The 18,270-nt window shown below is 56.6% G+C and overlaps 1 protein-coding gene across 2 annotated transcripts; it reads left to right on the top strand.

The window, feature by feature from the left end:
• The first annotated feature begins 48 nt into the window (after positions 1-48).
• On the top strand, positions 49-16,549 carry PRPF31 (pre-mRNA processing factor 31). Of its 2 annotated transcripts, none has more exons than XM_082677258.1 (14): positions 49-105; positions 3,048-3,232; positions 3,321-3,381; positions 6,218-6,301; positions 6,907-7,004; positions 7,597-7,703; positions 8,422-8,591; positions 10,832-10,989; positions 12,098-12,187; positions 13,793-13,920; positions 14,008-14,080; positions 14,668-14,796; positions 14,895-14,993; positions 16,141-16,549. In XM_082677258.1, the coding sequence occupies exons 2-14, from the start codon at positions 3,056-3,058 to the stop codon at positions 16,264-16,266; spliced, it is 1,500 nt and encodes a 499-aa protein (XP_082533384.1). In that variant the 5' UTR covers positions 49-105; positions 3,048-3,055; the 3' UTR covers positions 16,267-16,549. The 2 variants fall into 2 exon arrangements, with proteins under 2 accessions (XP_082533384.1, XP_082533385.1); XM_082677259.1 differs by lacking the exon at positions 49-105 and adding an exon at positions 2,901-2,960.
• Positions 16,550-18,270: the final 1,721 nt, after the last annotated feature.

Below are 18,270 nucleotides of genomic sequence, written 5' to 3'. Positions count from 1 at the left end.
CGCAGCTTTGCTTCGACGACGGCGCATGGTTGAAACGTCATCAGTGAGCGTCGACCGCTGCTGGGAAGCTAATTTCTTAGAAACCGTCGTGCGAGAAGAGAAGAGGTGAGTGTGATGGAGACGAGGGAAGGGCGGGAGGTTGGCTTCCTGGGTCTGGGGGAGGAAGTGTGTAAGGAGAAAGGCGGGCCTTCGTAGACCGACTAACCAAAGGTCTCAAATGCTCCTACATTGTTAAGGCTCTGGGGATATAGCGGCAGCAAAAAATCGTTCCCGGCCCTATTAGCGCTTTGCATGGTGCCTGGGGAGACAGGCTTAATCAAGTAATTACTTAAATAACCACAAATGTGTGAAGTGCTTTAGGGTACACACAGGGCGTGCGGGGTGTATATCACCAAGCAACTTATCTACTCTAGAGTGGGGTGCGTGGGTCAGGGAGCTGGAATATGAGAACTGAAGGATGAAGAGGTGTTGAGCTGGTAAAAAGGGAGGAAATGAAGACCTAAAGTGAGGGGAAGAAGTTGGTAAGCGAAAAAAGTGTGAGAAGGATTCAGGGGCATGGGGAATAGTGGCGGGGGCTGAGGCTGGAGAGGTTGGCTGGCATCAAGCGAAGTCGTGGTACCTAATCCGTGCCACGTGCTGCGCTGGGCGATGGAAATAGTGTGCAATGAACAAAATGGACACGGTCCCTCTTTCCTTACAAATTTAAGCTTAATGGGGAAGATGGACATTAAACAAAATGTTAGAAATTTAGAGAGTCTCAAGTGTTGAAGTGAACTGAAGGGTTCATAGGATGTATAACAGCAAGATAGCATCTAGTCTCAGGGTCAGAGATAACCCACGCTGCAAGAAATAATGTTTGTGCCCTTACCTTTGGGATGAAAAAATAATATATCCAGAGAGCCGGAGAAAGGAAACCATAATGTGGTTGGTATAAAGATTAAATAAAGTTCATTCATTCATTTGCCCAATATTTCTTGTATACCTACAACGTGCTAGAGATTCTGCTAGATGGTGGAGATATAACGGTGAACAGACAGATAACCACCCCTGGTTTTGCTTACAGTTTAGTGGGGAAACAGAGAAGAGAGGATAAGAAGAGATACTTGAGTCTAATGTATGGAGAGCAGATCATGTCCAATAAAGGACAAGTTCCTCTTATTCAGAGAAAGCAAGAGTAACGAGAGTTTTAGAGAAAGGTGTGTGTGAGATAACATGGGTGCGTTTACAAGGAAAAGCTGTGTCTTATAAAGAGAAGTGAGTATAAAGGGGACATTGCATCTTAGGGAGAAAGGAGGGTATGAGGGGAGACTGAGCTCAGAGACACCGAACATCCAGGGGTCCTAAACCAGCAGCTCAAGGGCCAAATCTTTCCTGTAGTTGTTTAGTTTGGCCTTTGCCATGGTGGTCTGTTTAAATTAGCCACTTAAAAAGAAACTTTTCAGACTGGGAGGTTACACATAAAAATTCTGACTCTCTTACTTTTCTTGAAAAAAATTAGAAAACCTGGCAACATGGAGCCCGTGTTCCCACTGGCAGGGCGTGTCTGAAGCGTCGCGTCAGCTGAGCTCTCACATCAGGCATGATTCCCTCGCTCTCCAGGCTCCACTTCCCCAGTTGCCCAACCCCCAGCCTGCTTCTCACTTATGTCACCCACTTAGCCTCTGGGGACATGGAGGTTTGCAGCCTCCGTTTGTCTTTCTGTAAATTTTATTTTATTTCTTTATTCTTTTGGCTGCACCACGCAGCTTGCAGGATCTTAATTCCCCAACCAGGGATTGAACCCGGGGCCACAGTAGCGAAAGCACCAAGTCCTAACCACTGGGCCGTCAGGGAATTCCCCTGTTTTTTAAGTTCTTTTTTAATTTCATTTTTTTATTGAAGTATAGTTGGTTTACAATGTTGTGTTAGTTTCAGGTACACAGCAAAGTGATTCAGTTATACATATACGTATATACCTATCTGTTCTTTTTCAGACTCTTTTCCCTTATAGGTTATTACAAAACACTGGGTATAGTTCCCTGTGCTGTACAATAGGTACTTATTGGTTATCTGTTTTTTATATAGTAGTGTGTACATGTTGCATTTGTCTTTTTTTTTTAAATTTTTATTGGAGTATAGTTGGTCTTCAGTGCTGTGTTACTTTCTGCTGTATAGCAAACTGAATCAGTTATACATATACATATATTCGCTCTTTTTTAGATTGTTTTTCCATATAGGTCCTTACAGAGTATTGGGTAGAGGTCCCTTTGCTATACAGCAGGTTCTTATTAGTTATCTATTTTATACATAGTAGTGTGTATATGTCCATCCCAGTCTCACATTTATTTCTCCCCCCCTTCCCCCTACATTTGTCTTATTGAACGAGGAGAACAGGAAGAGGGAGCATTTCTTATTTTAATAATAAAAAAAAAGCACTGGGGAGGACAGAGTGGGGGGGACTGTACCTTGTAGAGGAGTGCTTCGCAGCCTTTGCAGCCTTTTCCGCTGTGTGGGATTCACCGAAAGCACTAATATTTGTACAGCACCTGGGGTAGGAGCTGCTCATAGCCCGAGGTGATTGGCCTGGAGGCTCTAGACATTTTAGGCCCTGCCTGCTTGTCCTGATGGCTGAGGAGATCAGGGTGTCTGTCACCCATTTGGGGCCCAACAGTTGGTGGGGAGGGGCCTCTGCTGGTGGGGGGAAGGAAAGGATGTGAGGAGAGGTCTTATCAAGGGAGGGGATGTATCTTTTAAGTCTTAGCGAAGTGGTGGTGTGAGGGGTGTGCAGTGTCCTGTCCAGTGAAGTGAAGGTGAGAAGGGTGGGTAGTGTGACTTATGACTGGAGACCATCTGGTTCTGGGAAGTGGGTTCATGGATTCATTCAGCAGGCGTTTCCTGAGCATCTGTTATGTGTCAGGCGCAGTTAGGAGCTAGAGAAAAAAGCAGAAGAGTGTACCTGTCCTTGTGGAGCCTGCATGCTGGTGAGGTTGATCAAGAAGGACCAGGGCCACCTGGCAGGGGAGGCCTGTCGCAGTAATGAGTGGGAATCCCGCTCGCCCTGCCCGCAGGCCTCGGGATGTCTCTGGCCGACGAGCTGCTAGCTGACCTCGAGGAGGCGGCAGAAGAGGAGGAAGGAGGAAGCTACGGGGAGGAAGAGGAGGAGCCGGCGATCGAGGATGTGCAGGAGGAGACCCAGCTGGATCTTTCCGGAGATTCGGTCAAGAGCATCGCCAAGCTGTGGGACAGCAAGATGGTGAGAGGAGCTCCTGGGGGGTGACACGGGCAGCAGCTCCTTTGCCTGGAGAGTCCCGGCTTCTGACTCTCCGCTCCTCCCCGGACAGTTCGCTGAGATCATGCTGAAGATTGAGGAGTATATCAGCAAGCAGGCCAAAGCTTCGGAAGGTACTTCTCCCTCCCCGTCGCCCTCGCCCTCGCCCGCCCCGGCTCTGCTCCGGCCAGGGCCCTTGGCTCCTTTGCTGCTGGTGACTTTGGAAGTTGGCCCTTCCCGTCACCCTTTGCCAGAGCCCTCTTCTTCTCTTCCATCCCAGCCCAGTCCCCTTCTCTCCTAAGAGTGTACTGCATTCCAAAGCTGGTAAGTTCTTTCTAAGTTTTCTTTTTTCTTTTTTGCCCGTGCTGCACAGCATACGGGATCTTAATTCCCCGGCCAGGCATCAGACCCAGGCCCCCTGCAGTGGAAGCGCAGAGTCCTAACCACTGGACCACCAGGGAAGCCCCTAAAGCTGACACTTCTTAAGTCCTTGCTCTGTGCTGAGCGCTGGCTAATTGTGATAGGATTTATCTCAAGGCTTCCGAAACTTTACTGATAACGTGATCAGTTATAGAGTTTTGCCACACCTGTAAAACACTTATTATTTCACTTTTTTTTTTTTTTGCGGTACACGGGCCTCTCACTGCTGTGGCCTCTTCCGCTGCGGAGCACAGGCTCCGGACGTGCAGGCTCAGCGGCCATGGCTCAGGGGCCCAGCCGCTCCGCGGCATGTGGGATCTTCCCGGACCGGGGCACGAACCCCTGTCCCCTGCATCGGCAGGCAGACTCTCAACCACTGCGCCACCAGGGAAGCCCTATTTCACATTTTTAAATCCACATACTTTTTCCTTCAGTTTACGCAAGAAGGAAAGATATTGCTACTGTCGATGGAAAACTGGTGTCATTTGTTAAATAGAAAGTAACCATGAAAATATAAAAAAATATCCATAAAAGTTATTAAAATCTCTCCTCACTTCTAACTCTGGGCAAAGCTGGGTTGTCTCTTGAGTGTTCAGACCAGCTCTAAGAGGACAGTGCTGTCATCACCCCTGTTTTTCTTGGAAAGCTGTGGCTCTTGATTTGAATTCCTAGGCAGTGGGAAGCCAAGGGAAGCTTTTTGGCACAGGAATGGTATAGTCAGAGCAGAGTTTCAGGGAGACTTACTTGCTCCATCGTTTCTTTTTTAAAAAATTAATTAATTAATTAACTTGTCGGCTGCGTTCGGTCTTTGTTGCTGTGCGCAGGCTTTCTCTCTAGTTGCGGTGCGCGGGCTTCTCATTGCGGTAGCTTCTCTTGTTGTGGAGCACAGGCTCTAGGCACGCGGGCTTAAGTAGTTGTGGCACACGGGCTCAGTAGCTGTAGCTCGCGGGCTCTAGAGCGCAGGCTCAGTAGTTGTGGCGCACGGGCTTTGTTGCTCCACGACGTGAGGGATCTTCCTGGACCAGGGCTGGAACCCGTGTCCCCTGCATTGGCAGGTGGATTCTTAACCACTGCGCCACGAGGATTAAACTTGAAACCTTTAAAACTTTCTTTAAAGTTTTCGTAAGGCGCCCTGCGGGCCAGGCCTGTGTGGGCCTCTGCTCTCAGAACGCTCAGGGGCTGGCGGAGCAGTTACTGGTGGGCGGCGCCTGCTGGGGTGGAGGGAGCCCAGGACACTCGGGAGCCACAGGAGGAGCTGGCTGACCCTGCCACGGTCAGGGAAGAACTGATGTCTCAGCTGGACTTTGAAGCATGAATACACATGACAGGCCAAGAATGGGGTGGCGGGGGGGTGCGCCCAGGGAAAGAGAGCTGCACCTGCAAAACCTTGGACATCCATAGTGGTGGGGAGGCTGGCAGGGCACCAGACCCTGCGGGGTTTCAAATGCCAGGCCAGGGAGTCATGGGGAATCATAAAAGTGACATTTCCTGGTGTGGGCCAGGCTCGGGGATTTTAAGTCAGACCCAATCACACCCCATGTCTGGTGGGGAAGGTGGACATGAAACACCTCAACCTGGGTGGTGACGGTGTCTAATGGATGTGGCAGGAGTGTGGCAGAGCACAGAGAGACAGCTGACCCCTCCTGAAAGGTGCGGGAGGGGTACTTAGGCGCCTTGTGAGCCTTGAGGACGTGGAGGCATTTGAGCATCAGGATTCGCAGCGCAGACTCGGGAGGCAGATCTCAGCGCTGCCATCTGCTGGCTCTGTGCCATCAGGCCGAGTCCCTCCGTTTCTTTCTCTGCAACGTTGGCCTGATTTAACACCAACCTCCCTGGCTGGTTGTGGATAAAATAAGTTAATGCCCGTAAGGCACTTATAACAGTATCGTATGCCCAGTAAGTCGTGCCTGTGTCAGTTGCTCGTGATAATACTGTCATCATTGTCATTATCGTTGTTATTATTAGCGCTTGAAGGGTTTTCCAGAAACAGACACGAGGAAGGGATGTACCAGGGAGAGGGAACAGCATATTCAAAGGCCAAGAGAAGAGTGAAGCAGGCCAAGTGTTCAGGGCACTGTAATCAGTCCTTTAATGGCTGGAATGAAATAAAGCAGGGGTGTGATGAGAGGATGGGGCCAGGAAGGTGCAGAGACCAGACTGGAGTCACTGAGCCAGCAAGTGTCCACGGAGCGACTGCAGTGGGCCAGGCGCATCGGGGTGCAGCCACAGGAAACAGACCCAGTACTTGTCCTTGCAGAGCTTCCAGCCTTTTGGGAGGCCTCAAACATCACTCTGGGTAGCTGGGCTGTTAGTCTAAGGGTGTGGTGAGCCCCAGGAGGGTTTAGGTCCAGGGCGAGATGGGGTCAAGTCTAGACTGGCCTGGAGGGAGAGATGGGAGGTTTGCAGATATGCAAACCTGCCCCCCAGTTTCCTCTTCAGCCCCTCCCTGCTCCCCTCCAGCTGCATCCCCAGTCTCCCTGAGCTGTGGGATCTGGAACGGGGTGGGTGCATAGACACACACCCACACCAGGCTCTTTCTCATCCTCACAGTGATGGGACCGGTGGAGGCGGCCCCCGAGTACCGGGTCATTGTGGACGCCAACAACCTGACGGTGGAGATCGAGAACGAGCTGAGTGAGTGCCGGGAAGGGCAAGCAGAGACAGCCCTGCCCGGTGTCCCCCACAGCCTCCTCCCATCCCCAAGGGAGGGGCAGGCAGGATCACAGGCCGTCTTCCCTGCTGGCCTTTCCCAGGGTACTGCTCCCAAGCCCCTGTATCAGCTGGAATCCAGGTTCAGCTGCTGTAACAAGTGGTTACGTGAGAAGGAAGCATATTTTCCTCTCATATGAAAGTCTGGATGAGGAGTCCAGGCTCTTTCTGTCTCACTGATCTGCCATCTGTTTCATGGTACAAGGTGACTGCCCACCTCCAGCCATCACCTCCACATCCTCATCAGCAAAAAGATGGGAGAGAAGAGGAGGGCACATCTTTTTCCTTTGAGGGAGTGGCCTGGAAGTTGCACATGTGACTTCAGCTCACATCTTGTAGATCAGAACTAACCCCCATGGCTGCATCCAGCCGTAAGGGCAGCCGGGAAATGTAGCTTTGTGCTGCGTGTCCGTGAGCCCAGCTATAATTAGGGGTTTTGCTACTGAAGGAAGAAGGGGAAATGGGTACTGGGAGAGCCAGCAGAGTCTGCCTGCCCCTCATTGGGCTCCTCTCCGCCCTGTCCCCCTTAGACATCATCCATAAGTTCATCCGGGATAAGTACTCGAAGCGATTCCCCGAACTGGAGTCTCTGGTCCCCAATGCACTCGATTACATCCGCACCGTCAAGGTAAATGGGAAGAAGTGGGCTCCCCGACGGCCACTAATGTGAAGGGGCGGCGGGCCCTGCTCTCAGACCCCCAGGTTTAAGGGGAAGGCTCCCCTCACTCAGCCTTGGGCTGGAGACGGGATGAGACTCGGGGAAGCAGTCCTAAGTGCCAAGACCCCGAGACGGCAACAGGCCCTGGAGCATTCAGGGAACGAGAGGAGGCGAGGAGGTGGATTGCAGAGGCCCTGGGTCTTAAGGGAAAGTGAAGGCGGGCTCACCAGTGCGCAGGGCCCCCCATGAGTCCAGGGGCGGATGGGGGCGGTGGCAGGGGATGCCCACCCAGGGAAGTGACGCAGTCAGACCCGCACTCTGAGTGGCCATGGGCTGCAGGCCTGTGGCGGCAGCGGGTCTTCCCTGGGTGGCCCGTCTGCTCAGCTCTGCTTCCGGGTCAGCCCGCACGGGGCAGACGGTGCGGATCCTTTGAGCAGCGGAGTTGCCAGGAGTGGGGGGAGGCAGGGGAGTGCCCCGGGTACAGATCGGGTGGGTGCAGGAGCACGAGAGGTTCTGGAGCTTCCTGAGTCCCAGGCCCCTGTCCTGCCCTCTTGCCCCCCAGGAGCTGGGCAACAGCCTGGACAAGTGCAAGAACAACGAGAACCTGCAGCAGATCCTGACCAATGCCACTATCATGGTCGTCAGCGTCACTGCCTCCACCACCCAGGGGTGCGCACAGGGGCCCCTCTGATGGTGCACGGCGGTCTGGGCCAGCGGCATGGCTGTCAGTCTCAGGGGGATAGGGCACTTCAGCTCGCAAGCCAGGCACCGTGCTGGGCTCGGGGCTCCCCGGGCATGAGAAGCCAGCCTCGCCCAGGGTTTCGCGGGTGAGGCAAGGGGCAGGCCCGTAATTAGAAGTGTCCGTCTCTGGCGTGTCATCCCCTTGCTAGGGTGAATGCCGGCTCTCCACCTGCCCCTCTGGCGTCCGTGCTGCGCCTAGGAGAAGGGGCCATTTGTCACCGCAGAGCAGAGCTCTGGAATGGTTGATCGCAGCGGTGACCGTGCTCCGAGGGAAGCGGCAGGGTGGTGGGCCGGGGTGGCCAGCAGGGCTGAGGCCTGCAGGGTGTGGGGGGCCTCGGCGGGAGAGCGTTTCAGGAAGAGGGAGCGCCTGCAGAGGCCCGGCTCTGGCATGGCCTGGGCAGGGGCGCCTCCCACAGACGGAGACAGGACGGGGCAGTGCGGTGGCACCGCGGACTGGTTCCCGGCAGCCCTGGCTTCCAGGCCTCAGGGCCGGCAGGAGCGGTACCTGTGGTGAAGCTGCACACACGTGTGCGCACACACGCGCAGCTGGGAGGACGCGGGCTCCCGGGCCACGCAGACGGGACACGCTGAAGCTCGAAGGTCGGGTCCGTCCCAGCCTCACCCCCACCTCGCCCCCTGCCTGCAGGCAGCAGCTGTCGGAGGAGGAGCTGGAACGGCTGGAGGAGGCCTGTGACATGGCGCTGGAGCTCAACGCCTCCAAGCACCGAATCTACGAGTACGTGGAGTCGCGCATGTCCTTCATCGCGCCCAACCTCTCCATCATCATCGGGGCGTCCACCGCCGCCAAGATCATGGGTGAGGCCCGTCCCCACGCAGTGACGGCCCCGCGGGCCATGTGACCTTGGGCAAGTCTGTTCCTCTTCTGTAAAATGGGGATTTGGCCCTGGGGCCCCAGGACCGTGTCCCCTCGCCCCCACCCTCTCATCTCTCCTGGAGACCACAGAGGTCGGCCAGCTTGCTCTTCACACAGACATGGAGAAAGGATGGGGCCCTGAGCCTGGTCAGCGCCCGCATCCCCAGCAGAGCTGGGGCCAGACAAGCCGCAAAGGGGAGAGGCGGCGTGGCTGGTGGAAATGCTGGGCATCCCAGCAGCTCCCAGCTCTGCCGTGGGCCCACGGGGCCGCCTGGCAGTAGTAAAGTCAGCTCTCTGAGCCTCAGTATCTCCACGAGACGGGGGCACTGGTCCTGGCAGGGGGTGCCTTCCTCCTCGGGGGCTCTCTGCGGCCTCAGAGTGCCCCCTCAGGCTCCTGGCCCCTTCAACCGAGAAACATTTCCCCGGGGAGTTGGATAAAGCAGCCGTATTCGTCAGTTCAGGCTGCTGTAACAAAGTGCCATAGACTGGGGGGCTTCAACAGCTGAGGTTTATCCTCTCACAGTCTGGAGGCTGGGAGACTGAGATCAGGTGTCAGCAGGGCTGGTTCCTTCTGAGAGCCTCTCTCCTTGGTGTGTAGACGGCCACCTTTTCACTACGTCCTCATGTGGTCTTCCCTCCATGTGGGACTGTGTCCTAGTTTCCTCTCGTAAGGGCACCAGTCCTATTGGATTAGGGCCCATCCTGTGACCTCATTTCACCTTGATCACCTGTTTTGTTTTGTTTTTTTTAATTTGGTCGCGCTGGGTCTTAGTTGTGGCAGGCGGGCTCCTTAGTTGTGGCAGGCGGGCTCCTTAGTTGCGGCTCACCAGCTCCTTAGTTGCAGCTTGCATGTGGGATCTAGTTCCCTGATCAGGGATCGAACCTGGGCCCCCTGCATTGGGAGTGCTGAGTCTTAACCACTGCGCCACCAGGGAAGTCCCTGATCACCTCTTTAAAGACCCTGTCTCCAAATACAGTCACATTCTGAGGTGTGGGGAGGGGACGGCTAGGACTTCAATGTGTGAACTCGGCGGGGGGACACAGTTCAGCGCAGAACACAGTCTTGGGGGCAGGTGTGTGCAGAGTTGCAGGTAGAAGCAGTGGTGTCGGGGAAGGACAAGCTCGGGTGTGGATCCTGCTTCCCCCCCTCGCTGACCTCATGTCTTTGGGCAAACGGCGTCACGTGCCTCAGTTTCCCTAGTGGCGATTGGGGGTTGTGCTAGTTTCCTGTGACTGCTGTAACAAATGACCACGAACCAAGAGGCTTGAACGATGCAGTTTATCATCTGACAGCTGTGGAGGTCAGAAGTCCACCGTGGGCCTCACGGGGCTAGAATGAAAGTGTCGGCAGGGCTGTGGTCCTCTATGGTGGGTCAGGGGAGGAAGCCGTTCCCTGCCTTTTCCAGCTTCCAGGGGCACCTGCATCCCTTGGCTTGTGGCTCCTTCCTCTGTCTTGAAAGTCTCCTCTCGTGCCACTCTGACTTCGCTTTTCTCTCCCACTTTTGAGGACCCTCGTGATTACATTGAGCCCACCAGGATCCTCCAGGATAATCTCCCCTTCTCGGGGTCCTTAACTTGCCCGTATCTGCAGAGTCCCTTTGGCTGCATGTGGCACTGTAGTCGCAGGTTCCGGGGATGGTGATGTCAGTGACCATGGGGGCTGTTCTGCTCCCGCACGGGTGTTGGAGGCTTGTTTCAAGGACTCGTGTGTGTGATGAGACCATTTACCTAATCCTTGAAAGCGCCCAGCACAGGGCCCCGCACACAGCAATCCCACCTCAGAGGTAGAACTACTTACAGTATTTACCTGCAGCTCCTCTTCCCCTCCCCCATGCCCGCAGACACGCTCAAGGGAACCCAGAGGTGATTCACACCCAGGCCCTGTTGTCGTGAGCCCACAGCGCGGTGAAAACCACTCTGAGGCCGGAGCAGGGCCTGTGTGGCTTCGCAGACTTGGGTCAGGTTCCTGTTGGGCCAGTCTGCTCACTGTGCACTCTAGCAAGTTGCTTCACCTCTCTGAGCCTCCTCCAAACCCCTCTCGGAGGCGGGACACATCGGCCCTCCTTGGCGGGGCCGCCTCGGGGCTCCAACCAGAAACTCCTGTGAAGGTGCAGCGCACGGCGAGCCCCAGACAAATCCCCCCGGTCCTTCTGAGCCCCTCCCTCCCTCTGTCCCGCTGCAGGGGTGGCCGGCGGCCTGACCAACCTCTCCAAGATGCCCGCCTGCAACATCATGCTGCTCGGGGCCCAGCGCAAGACGCTGTCCGGCTTCTCATCCACCTCAGTGCTGCCCCACACCGGCTACATCTACCACAGCGACATCGTGCAGTCCCTGCCCCCGGTGAGTCCCACCCCCTTGGAACCTTATGCTGTGCCCCAAAGGGCATCCCCTCCCCCTGCTGCTCCTCGGGTCCCAGGGGTCTCTGCTGACGCCAGGGGTCAGGACCCTGGAGGACGGGCCGCGCAGGGTGTACGAACAAGGACGCTGGAGCTGACAGGCCAGGCTGGAGTTCTGATCCCCCTCAGGCTCCCCGTGTGTAAGTGGGGTGAACTGAACCTGCTTCATGGGGTCGAGACGAGGACTCACTCGTACGAAACGCCTTGACATCAGGCCTCGCACGTACAAAGCAACGGAAGCGTTAAGCTTGTGAGTTCGGGGTTCCCAAGACCACGGTCAGGTTCAGTGGCCACTAGAAGGACTCAGAGAGCTCACCTTGAGCCGATCCACCCAGGGCTACGGTTTATCACAGTGAGCGCACCCAGAGTAACGCTGGCCGAGGGGAGGCACGAGGGCAGGGTCCTCGGGGCTCAGTCTCTGCCGAGGCTCGGGGGCACAGACATGGCTGGGACCCCGTGACTCAGAGACCCCACCCTAAGTCACAGCGCTGTTCCCTGGCTTACCCAGGTCCCTGCCAGCACAGATCACCACCCAGGAGCCAGGGCCAAGGCCAGACTTCTTAGGACAGGGTTAAATTCCCCTCTACGCCTAGCTGCTGCTGGCTTACTATGTTATTATTATTACTGTTATTCTTCTCTTTATTATTATTGCTACCATTACCATTACTACTGGTCACCAAGACTTGGGGCTGTGGGTGTTACAGGTACCATCGTGGTGTTTCTCAGAACCCGGCCCCTACCTTTTGTGGCACATGACACCATTTTTGGTGATACACAGATGGATGTTTTAAATTTTAATGTAGGTATTTTCTCCGTATTTGATAATCTTCCATCTGTTGTAATGCGATTCAGCCTTCTGTGCAAACGGGGAAGTAGGTTATCGTTATCACCGACAATGATGATTTGTTACTGTAACACGTTATTACAGTAAGGCAATAGCGGTAAAGGTGAAATGCTGACAGGCAGAAATGGAGACGGGGGCTAGAGTTGTGGAAACGCTGCCATCTGATTGCATCTGCACACTGACTCTGCCTTCCTGTCCATGACTGCAGGATCTCCGGCGGAAGGCGGCCCGGCTGGTGGCTGCCAAGTGCACGCTGGCAGCCCGAGTGGACAGTTTCCATGAGAGCACGGAGGGGAAGGTGAGGGGCAGGCGGCGTCTGTCCGGGTGGTATGTGGTCTGTCTCAGGGAGAGCTGTCAATAGAGGACCCAGCACAGCGAGCGCTGTCCTAACAGGGCAGAGGCGGGAGTGTTGGTTGTGGCCCCTACCGAGGCCAGCGTCCCCTCCCCCTTCTGTACGAGTTTCCCGTTGCTGCTGCTGTGACAGATTAACCACAAGCTTAGTGGCCTAAAGCAACACAGGGTTACTGTCTTTGAGTTCGGTAGGTCAGAAGACCACGGCGGGTTCCCTGGCCTGAAATCAAGGGGTTGGCAGGGTTCATTCCTTCCGGAGGCTCAAGGGGAGGATGGCTCCGCTGCCTCTTGCAGCTTCCACAGGCCGCCCGCGTCCCTTGGCTTGTGGCCCCTTCCTCCATCTTCAAAGCCAGCGTAGCATCTTCCCAGCTCTCTCTGACTCTGCTTCTGTCTCCACATCTCCTTTGACTCTTTTAAGGACCCAGTGATTACACTGGGTCCACACTGATCATCTAAGGCACCCTCTCCCCGTTTCCAGATCCTTAACCCAGTCACATCTGCAAAGTCCCTTTTGTCAGGTAAAGTGACACATTCGCAGGGACCATAGAGTTGGTTGTGGACACCTTTGGAGGAGGGGGAGGTATTTATTTGCCTACTGCACCAGGATCTGTCCCCTCTACCAGAACTGTCATTGTTCACGTAATTATTCCATCAACCTGTGTGCCTTGGCGGACTTGTTCTGGGAGAGTAGATGTTTTCTGTCTTGTGCATTATTGTTTTCCAAGCACCCACCCTGGCACCGTGGGTTCAGGGGTTCAGTCTCTCTCTGACCACTGGCTTGGATGCTGGGGGTACAGCAGTGAACCACACAGACAAAAGCCCTGCCTCCGTGCCATCTCCATTTTGGCTGGGGGCAGGCCGAGAAGACACAAGCGGCAGGTCTGCGGTGCGTCCAGCGGTGCTGAGTAAAGCCTGGGAAGACAGACGCGGGGCACTGGGGGTGGCGAGGGAGGCGAGACTGAGTAACCTGGAACTCGGGGAGGGCTCCTCCGAGGAGGCGAGGGTTTAACATAGACCTGAGTGCAGTTAGCAGGCGAGTCCCGTAGATGCTGGGGGGAAGGGTGTCTCAAGCAGAGGGAACAGTCGGTGCACAGGCCCTGAGGCTGGAGCACAGCGAGCTCCAGGGAGAGGAGGCTGGCGGGATGGGGGCAGATCACGTGCAGCCTCTCGCACCCTGGGGAGAGCTTGGCCTCAGTGGGGGTGCTGAAAGGGGGCCGATTTGGGGTCCTTCCTGAAGGGAGAGCCTGGCGGGACTCTCGGGGTGTGGCCGACTCCAGGGCATCGACACTTACTGACCTGAGGAGAGCTGGGGCGGGGGGGGGGCGGGGAGCGGGCGCGGGAGCTCTGTCTGCTCCATTGCCTGTGGGGCGCAGCATTGAGAGGAGAGGGCTGAGCCTGCGATACAGTGTGGGAGCATCGCGTGGTAGGTGCGACTTAAACCCGCAGAGCCCAGAGGGTCAAAGTCCTCCAGGGCCGCGTGGGAACAAGGGGGACGGGCGGACAGGACAGGCCCGAGGGAGCAGCTGCAGGACCCCCACCCCGTCCTCCCCAGGTGGGCTACGAGCTGAAGGATGAGATCGAGCGCAAGTTCGACAAGTGGCAGGAGCCGCCGCCCGTGAAGCAGGTGAAGCCGCTGCCTGCACCCCTCGACGGGCAGCGTAAGAAGAGAGGCGGCCGCAGGTGGCGCCCGGGGGCCAGTCGGGCCGGGACGGAATGGGAAGGGAAGAGGCTTGCACCCTCCCAGCTGACCCCCTGCCCTGTCCCCAGGTACCGCAAGATGAAGGAGCGGCTGGGGCTGACTGAGATCCGGAAGCAGGCCAACCGCATGAGCTTCGGGGAGGTCAGACCCCACCCTGCTCTGCCCCCGCTCCCTGCTGCATTCCTTCCTCTCCACCTGTGGCCATGCCCCCCACCCCCAGATCTGGGACAACACCTTAGCCTCCTCCCTGGTCCCCCCATCCCGGCCTCCAGTCTCTCCCCACCCCATCCACCCGGCACCGGCTCCCCTCGCCCCGAGGCTTCCCATCCACCCAGGCACTGGAGGCTGTTCAGGATCAGACCCCTGCAGGCCTCCCAGTCTCGTGTCCCCCCACGCCCCGCACACATGCCCTTCCCCAGGCTCCACCCCTGCCAGGCTCTTGTTACCCGAGCCTCACCCTACTGATCCTGCAAGAACTAGCTCAGATGCCCTTTCATCAGTGAAACCCATTTCAGTTCTTACACCACACACACGCACACGCACGGCCCCTCTCAGCTGTGAGCTCAGGGAGCAGTAACGGGACCTGACTTCCTTGCTGGGGCCCCAGCAAGGCTCACTGCACTCGGGGCCCAGTAGGCGCCTGAATAGGGCCGGCCGATGGGGTGGGTGCGTGGGCCTCTAGCTGACTGAGGAGGCAGCTGGCACCCGACGCCTTTCCCTCCCACCAGATCGAGGAGGACGCCTACCAGGAGGACCTGGGCTTCAGCCTGGGCCACCTGGGCAAGTCGGGCAGCGGGCGGGTGCGGCAGACACAGGTGAACGAGGCCACCAAAGCCAGGATCTCCAAGACGCTGCAGGTACGGCCGTGGGCTGGGGCGGGGGCTGAGGGTGAGGGGCTGCGGGCTCGGGCGCTGGGCCCCAGCCACAGTCTGCACCTCCCCGGCCCTCCCCACAGCGGACCCTGCAGAAGCAGAGCGTGGTGTACGGCGGCAAGTCCACCATCCGCGACCGCTCCTCGGGGACTGCTTCCAGCGTGGCCTTCACCCCACTCCAGGTACCGGCCCCCCTGGGGTCAGGAGGCCCAGGGAAACCCCTTCCCCTCCTGGGCTTCAGCTGCCTCGCCTGCGGAATGAGCACACGACAGGGCCCCTCTCGGGGCTGCCGTGGGGGGAGTGGGCACCGATGAAGCCCCTGAAGGGCGTATCTGGGTTCCCTGCACTCGGTGAAGTTACCAGGGACCAGTTGGTCTCTATGACCTCGAGCAGGCTCAGTCCCTCCCTGAGGCTCTGGGTCCCCACCTTCCAAGATCCGGTGGCCGGGGCCACCTCAGGGCCCCGCACAGGAAAGGTCCTAGGTAGGTGGGCTGGGCAGTCGGGACCCCAGCCAACCACCAGAGCATAGGATGGAGCCAGCAGGTCACCCCCCTGTCGGGTCCGCGCCTCGGTTTATTCACCCACCAAATAGCGCTGGTGTGGCCCTCGGGATCTGAGGAGCACCAGCTCATTCCCTCCATCAGCAGGTGTCTGCTGAGTGCCTGCTAAATTCCGAGCGCTGTTGCAGGTGCCGGGACAAAGCCACAAAACAGAGACAGGAAGTTTTGCCCTCCCAGAGCTTAGGGGGTGGCAGGGGGACAGATAACTAAGATACATAGTGTATTGGAAGGTGGACAGTGCTGGAGACTGAAAGGACTAAGGGAGATGGGGAGCCTCCAGGGGAGGCCTCAGCGAGAAGATGAGAGTCACCGTGTGTAGAACATTCACAACAATGCCTGCCACGCGTCGGGTCCCCAGGGCTGGTCGTTAAATCCTCGGTGGGGTTGGTGCAATTTGTGCTGGGACTGCAGGCAAGCCACTTACTTCTGGGACTCAGTTTCCTTATTCAGGAACCGAACAGTATCAGCTGTTCTCCAACGGTGGTGTTTTTAAAGTCTCCTGGGGAACCTGCTAAAAATTCAGATGCCCAGATCCTCCCCTCTTCCCCCACCCCCCGGCCCACAGAGTCAGAATCTCCCAAGGTGGGGGAGATTTGGGGGCTGGCAAACTGTCCACATGTTTGCCCAGAGCCCAAGGACCACTGGGAAGGGCCCGTGGGCCCCTGACATTTCATGATTCCTTCACTGGGAGCTGGGGGAGCTGGGCGGGGGGCATTGTTAGGGCCCAGGCCTGTCTCCCCACCCCATCCCGTCTCCCTCACTTGCCCAGGGCCTGGAGATTGTGAACCCACAAGCAGCGGAGAAGAAGGTGGCTGAGGCCAACCAGAAGTATTTCTCCAGCATGGCCGAGTTCCTCAAGGTCAAGGGTGAGAAAAGCGGCATCATGTCCACCTGAGGGGCGGTGCCCTGGGCCTTCTCCCGCTGAAGAGACACAGAGGCCCCACCTCTCTGAAGGGGTCGGGGTCAGGATGGGGCTGGGAGGTTCCGGCAAGGAGAGCCGCCCCGTGCCGGCCGGTGCTGGGACTGTCCGGCGAGGCACGGGAGAAGGCCCGGCCCCGGAGCACAGAGATCGCCGCCCCACTCACACACACAGCCAGCCTTCATCACGCGTCTTTTTTATTTTAACCGGGAAAGGAAGTACCTTTGGAATAAGTGCAATTAAAAGCACATTATCAGGATCTGTCCTTGGCGAGTGATCGTTTGTCGAACACCCAGGCGATTTGAGGAGCTACGGGGTTTGGGGGGACAGAGCTTGGGCTCCCTGGAATCTGGATCCAACCCCGGGCCTGTCACTTCCTCATCGTGCAGTCCCGGGAAGAGAAGAGCCCTCTCCATCTCCAGGCCCCTTAGAGAACCCCGGTCATTCTGACGCCCCAGCTTTCAATGCAGGCCGCCCTGGGTGGTCGTGGCATCTCATGCAGTTGGCCTCTGCCGCCTTCCAAGCCTCCACACTTCAACCACCAGGCGCACCTGTGAGGACGTAAAAGATGCCCAGGAAGCACTTAGCACTGGGCTCACCGTCAGGGCCCCACGACCGGGCACTTTTGTTATTCTCTCCAGTGTTTGCTGAGGACTCCCCCTCCCACCCTGGTGTGCCAAGCCCTGGCAGGGTGGAGCAGACAGGTGCCCAGCCCTGGCAGGGACTCAGTGCTATGAAAGTTCCTGCCTGGTAAAGAGAGCACCGTGCCGCCAGGGGTAGCCTACCCCATGCTGGGAGATGGGCTTCACAGCTGCTCACTTACCTGAACGGTCAGCACTTCTCTTAATTACCCAGGAGGACCAGCCCCGGGGGAGTGATGCCTCGCTAGCTCGAGCTTTCTCCCTGGGTCTCTTTCTGCCTCACTGGGTCCTATCTGAGATCTCTCTCTTTCTGTTCCTCTCTCTGGGACTCCCCCATCACCACTAGGGGCTCTGTGTGTGTCTCCGGTCCCCAGTCCCTCCCTCAGCCCAGGGCTCTGTCTCTGGACCTCAGAGGCCCTCTCTGAATCTCTCCCCTCCCTCACATGAAAGAGTCTGCACACCGGGGAGGTTCTTTCCAAAGGCCAGATTACTCCAGGTCACATAACTGTTTCCCCAGATTTATCCCTGAACTTTAGATCAGCCTTGCTTAAAAGTGATGACCTTTGCTGATCGCTGTCTCTGGGGGTGCCAGGGAAGGGCCGTCTGTCCACAGCTCTTCAGAGTCCCCATCTCCCCTGGCCAGACTGAATCGAACGGTGGAGGGGGCAAGGAGGTGTGAAGAATCTCAAGAAGGAATCTGAGTCACCTGGCCCTGCAGTCCCGAATACTCTTAGAGTTTCTCCAAGTTTCATATGCCTCAGAATTGCCTGGAAGGACTGTTAAAACGGGTTACAGGGCCCAGGTTTCCGATTCAGTTGGTCTACGGTGGGGCTCAAAAACGTGACTTTCTAACAACTTCGCAGGTGGTGTTTATGCTGCTGATGCAGGGACCACACTTTGAAAACCACTGCTCTAGAAAATCCTCTTATCAGATTAGTGGCATGTTGGAATCATCTCAGGAATTTGCATTACTAATGTCTGGTTCCCATCCTGAGAAACCCTTATTTAATCAGTCTAGGGCAAGGCCTGGGTATCTGGATTTTTTTTAAGCCCCCAGGTGATTCACACATGCAGTCAAATTTGAGAACCACTGCTCTGGACCCTTGCTACTCAAAGTGTGGACTGGCAGCACTGCCTGGTAATCTGTTAGAAAAGCAGGATCTGGGACCTTCTGAGTCAGAATCTGCATTTGACAAATCCCCAGGTGATTCCTGAGAAACCTCAAAGGCCCTGCTCCATCCAGGGAACACACTTTGTTGTTTTTGTTTGTTTGTTTTAGGGGAAGTAGTTGATTTACAACAGGGACCACACTTTAAATAACAAGGGTCTTCTGGATCAA

The sequence above is a fragment of the Grampus griseus genome, assembly GCF_964374135.1.
Source record: "Grampus griseus genome assembly, chromosome: 19".
NCBI classification, from domain to species: Eukaryota; Metazoa; Chordata; class Mammalia; order Artiodactyla; family Delphinidae; genus Grampus; species Grampus griseus.
The sequence above is the reverse complement of the archived record's forward strand: the minus strand, read 5'-3'. Positions and strand labels throughout refer to the sequence as shown.

Coding starts and splice junctions, on each gene's coding strand:
- PRPF31 (XM_082677258.1), top strand. CDS start 3,056: ATGTCTCTGGCCGACGAGCTGCTAGCTGACCTCGAGGAGGCGGCAGAA. Junction 7,005..7,596: donor ATTACATCCGCACCGTCAAG/GTAAATGGGAAG, acceptor CTTGCCCCCCAG/GAGCTGGGCAACAGCCTGGA. Junction 14,797..14,894: donor GGATCTCCAAGACGCTGCAG/GTACGGCCGTGG, acceptor CCCTCCCCACAG/CGGACCCTGCAGAAGCAGAG.